The 4,913-nt window shown below is 35.4% G+C and overlaps 1 protein-coding gene across 1 annotated transcript in view; it reads right to left on the bottom strand.

Moving 5' to 3' along the window:
• LOC106464064 (transcription factor Sox-5-like) overlaps nucleotides 1–4,913 on the bottom strand; it is a 102,295-nt gene that overhangs the window by 31,457 nt on the left and 65,925 nt on the right. The window contains exon 4 of the mRNA XM_013924175.2: nucleotides 2,359–2,472. Within this exon, the coding sequence (XP_013779629.2) occupies nucleotides 2,359–2,472 (114 nt within the window). The remainder of the gene's footprint in view (nucleotides 1–2,358; nucleotides 2,473–4,913) is intronic.

Raw genomic sequence — 4,913 nt, 5'->3', positions numbered from 1 at the left:
ATCGAAACCCGGTTTCTAGCGTTGTAAGTCCGCAGACATACCGCTGTGTCACTGGGGGGCACTTATCATAGCATCCACCCCACATTTTTTAAAGTTCATAACCGGGACAAAGGACTGGTACCGCAGCTTGTACTCTATACAATTCGAAACTACCAATGTTTAAATCAAATGAACTTAGAAAGCTTTTGTCTTACTTTTTCACCCGCAACATTGTTATTTATCAAGGTGATGCCTTCATATCTTTATATAACACATAATTAAACACTTTATCAAACTGTAAACATGGTGAACAATCAAACATGTGCCCATTTAAACCAGAGAGAACTTCGTTTAAAACTACTTCTTTCAAAAAGTCTGTATTCCAAGACTAATTGCTTGAGGAAATTTATCATTTGTTAACCTTAGAAATAACCACTGTTGCCTGACATAATTTAATTACACAGCTGATGCCTTTACCACACCACTTATTACTTTTCTTTGTTGTAGAATTGACAATTTTCTCCTGTCAAGGCCTCCACTCCAAACAGTCTAAACAGTGTATTATTTTTTTTTTGCCATTTTGACTAAATAACCAGGCCACGTGTCCTACAGCTGCTTCCTTGTAGAAATAAAGTCCTGCAAGATCATACCTGCGTATCACACACATGTTTGACACATGCGCAGAACCACTATAAAGTATCACTTAGTGTTTCATCCTGGACAGTACAGTTTCCTGCACGATGGATGAACAATCTTTTATATGCAGCTATGAACTGTTGAACAGTAGGTTGTTTTTACAAATACAAGATGACTTGACAGAAAGAAAGAGTTACAAGTTATCTTGGGTTATTTATGTGTCAAATGATACCTGAAGGAAGATGATGAAGCAAAATTACTGCACATATTTGATTGCAGTTAGAAACCCAGTAAATTAGGCTTCTACCTCCAGTTGCACACATTCTTTACCAGGTGACGTCTGTTAACTGAAAATTATAATTTTCTGTTTCTACTGAAAAATGTTTCTAACATGATTCAATGGAGATTTTTATTGGACTCTTTTAATTTTTAGCCAATGTATTTTTTGTAGTTGAACAAGTCGAAGAGTCTATTAAATATTCTTATAAATTTAACTGTAATATCACTTAACTTAAACTCAGATATGCCAAATCTTTGTTGAAAAGTTTTATAACATTTACCAGACTTGAATTTAAAGTTTTGGGGACAAAGTTAACTTTCTTTTTTTAATTAATGCTTTGAGACCACTTTCGATCAACAGATAAATGTGGTAGAGCAAGATTGAAAGTAAGCCATACAAAACTGTGGTACAAGTGACAGTGCCTCATTGTGAGGTGAAAACCGAAACTAAACTGAATGCGGAGTCTTGTAAATTATATTCGTTGAATCTTTAAAACCACTTTTTCTCACTAATAGAAAAACAATATTACACTGCGACTATTTGTAGCTATCTTGGCGTCCAGTGTTATACAACCATCGTTTCCATGGAGCTTGGAGATTGATAACTAGGCTTTGGTGAAGTAAAGCCGCAGTGATAAAAATGGAGGATATGTTATGCTGACCATTTTATTTTTCTTATTATTAAGCAATACTTCTTTTAAATATTTCTAAAGGGGTATCAGAAAAGGTGCTATTCAACATATCAAAACCACTGGTGGATATCAAATGTTCTTTTTTCAGAGCTTGCACAGTCACCTGTAATTTGAAACACCTGTTCTTTCGTTGTGAAAACGTTAACTTGTTCCTAGCTGTATTAAAATGATCAACTCTTTTGTCCATTTTTCTTTTTAATGTTTATCACTTACATGGTAACTGGGATCCAAAAGTAGATGATATTTACCACTGTTGTAAAGATGTTGTACTTGAGGACTAGAGCAAATTATCAGATGTGTTTAAATTGGTGTACTTTTGCACTGTTGTCCTCTTTTTAGTGAAGTGTAAATAAAGCACAATATATAGTTAAATCAATAATTTACTAAAGCCACTTATATTTTTTTATCTTTACCTTTTTTAAAAGTACTTAACAACGATAGTTATACGTGCTCAAAGTTCATCTCAGTTAAGAAACGTTACTTAAGGATTATCGTGCACCCTATATACTGGACGCACAGCTCTGCGGTGTATTATCATACATCCTATGTATTGGTCGCAGCTTAAACTCTGTGATTTATTATCGTACTTCCCATATACTGGCCACGGCTTAAACTCTGTGATGTATTATCATACATCTCATGTACTGGCCGCAGCTTAATGATGGTTTTCCGACATAAAAAACAAACAAACAAACATACTAGATACACGACCCTGAATCGCATGCCAACTTCTGATGGAGAAAAGTTATCAGTAAATAAAAAGTTGTCCAACCTGCAACTCCTGAATCTTCTCATTCTGTTGAGCCAGTTGTTCCTGTTGTCTTCTTATCTGTTCCTCCTGCTGTCGTCGGATTTCATCGCTGTGTCTATTGTCTTCAATATGAAACTACAGAAAGAAAGGTAAAAAAAGTCATTATTTCCAGCGTACTACGAGTTTAAACATAGATACGTTTAAACAATTGTAGACGTTTTTATAGGCAAAAAAACCTTTCCTCAAGCCTGATAGAAGCAGCTCTAAAGGCTGACAAATTCGGTTAGTTATCTGGATGTACAACAGAATGAAAATTGTTTAAAACTGTATCAGTTATCGAAATTTCAAGTTTCTATAGAACCACCTAAAATATGTAAAACTTCCTGAATCGCATTAGTTACGTGATATACAGTAATTGTAAGATTTTCAATTCTATCAGTTATCGACAAGCTAAAGAAACTTTTCTAAGTTGTAACAGTTACCTAAATGTAGAACAGTTGTAATACCTTCCAATGTTGTAACAGTTACCTAAATGTAGAACAACTGTAAAACCTTCCAAAGTTGTAACAGTTACCTAAATGTAGAACAATTGTAATACCTTCCAAAGTTGTAACAGTTACCTAAATGTAGAATAACTGTAAAACCTTCCAAAGTTGTAATAATTACCTAAATGTAGAACAGTTGTATTACCTTCCAAAGTTGTAGCAGTCACCTAAATGTAGAACAGTTGTAATACTTTCCAATGTTATAACAGTTACCTAAATGTAGAACAGTTGTATTATCTTCCAAAGTTGTAGCAGTCACCTAAATGTAGAACAGTTGTAATACTTTCCAATGTTATAACAGTTACCTAAATGTAGAACAACTGTAAAACCTTCCAAAGTTGTAACAGTTACCTAAATGTAGAACAGTTGTAATACCTTCCAAAGTTGTAACAGTTACCTAAATGTAGAACAGTTGTAATACCTTCCAATGTTGTAAGTTACCTAAATGTAGAATAGTTGTAATACCTTCCAATGTTGTAACAGTTACCTAAATGTAGAACGGTTGTAATACCTTCCAAAGTTGTAACAGTTACCTAAATGTAGAACAACTGTAAAACTTTCTAGAGTTGTTTCAGTCATTAGCATGTATAACAGCTGTAAACCTTCCTAAGTTGTATCAGTTAACAAAATGTAGAACAACTGTAAAACTTTCTAGAGTTGTTTCAGTCATTAGCATGTATAACAGCTGTAAAACCTTCCAAAGCTGTATCAGTTACCAAAACTTTGAACAGTTGTAAAACCTTTCAAAGCTGTATCAGTTCAATTAACAGAGAAAGTTTTACGACTTTATATACAACACAATTTTATGAGAAGTACAAATAAAACACATCCTGCCTCGAGATCCGACTCGTTGCTATCAGAATTCAACTCTGACAGGAAGGTACTTTTTACACAATTCACTAGTGTCAGGTATGACGAACCGAAATCAATACAAAAAAAAAAAAAATAGTTCGTAAATTAAAAGCTCACGTTTCGCATCTGCTTGTTTCGGGTTAGTGTTTTTGCCTTTCGTACGACTCTTTCAACCCTTTTACGGTAATCTTTATGGAGCAGCGCTGCGCTCCATAGTTTCTGTCCAGACATGGCAACAACAAAGACCCTTTCTCTCTCTGACTAAGGCCAGAATGTCAGTCGTTCAGTTCATAAAGTAAACAACAGGGCGCTCTTTCTGTGACGTGAAGACAGGATAGTGTTGAAAGCCACGTGTTGTATGCAGATGTTGAAAACTTGCTCCTTTCCTCTGAGCTGAAGCCTGGGATACTGTACTAGAAGCAAAGGTTGTTAAGACTGTAAAATACACCCGCGAAAAGTTCAAGTAAAAATCCTCGAGGTTACATAAAATCTTCTGGCCATAAGCCTAAAGCAATGGACAGATAGGAAACAGCTAGGTCAGCGATGCTTGTTTTTAGAACTATTTTTAGTGGCTATGCTAATTGGCGTTTCAAACACGAGTCTGGTATCATAATTTTCTGTTCGTGTAGAGAAATAAGCTTATTGTTCTCACCAGCGACTGAACTTCCGGTCCGTGAAAAAAAAAAAAAAAAACCCAAGAATCCCAGGAAGCGGAACAACTATTGTAAAGTTGCAAAGAACGATTCCTATCCACTTCATAAAAAATACAAGAAGAGAGAAACGTGTACAGAAAATACGGAACAGGTATTATAAAATGATAGAGACGTTGCAAGAACAATCCTTAACCAGTTTATAGAAGTTACAAGGTCCCCCGGTGGGACAGTGGTAAGTCTTAGGATTTACAACGCTAAAATCAGGGGTTCGACTCCCCTCGGTGGACACAGCAGATAGCCCGATGTGGCTTTGCTATAAGACACACACACAGAGAAATTACAAGAGAGACAAGTATATATAAAATATCGTCACGTTCATCTGGGTCTGAGAGTGTTTATAAAGTATCGTCACGTTCATCTGGGTCTGAGAGTGTTTATAAAGTATCGTCACGTTCATCTGGGTCTGAGAGTGTTTATAAAGTATCGTCACGTTCATCTGGGTCTGAGAGTGTTTATAAAATATCCT

This window comes from Limulus polyphemus, unplaced genomic scaffold (genome assembly GCF_000517525.1).
Source record: "Limulus polyphemus unplaced genomic scaffold, Limulus_polyphemus-2.1.2 Scaffold1552, whole genome shotgun sequence".
NCBI lineage: Eukaryota > Metazoa > Arthropoda > Merostomata > Xiphosura > Limulidae > Limulus > Limulus polyphemus.
The sequence above is the reverse complement of the archived record's forward strand: the minus strand, read 5'-3'. Positions and strand labels throughout refer to the sequence as shown.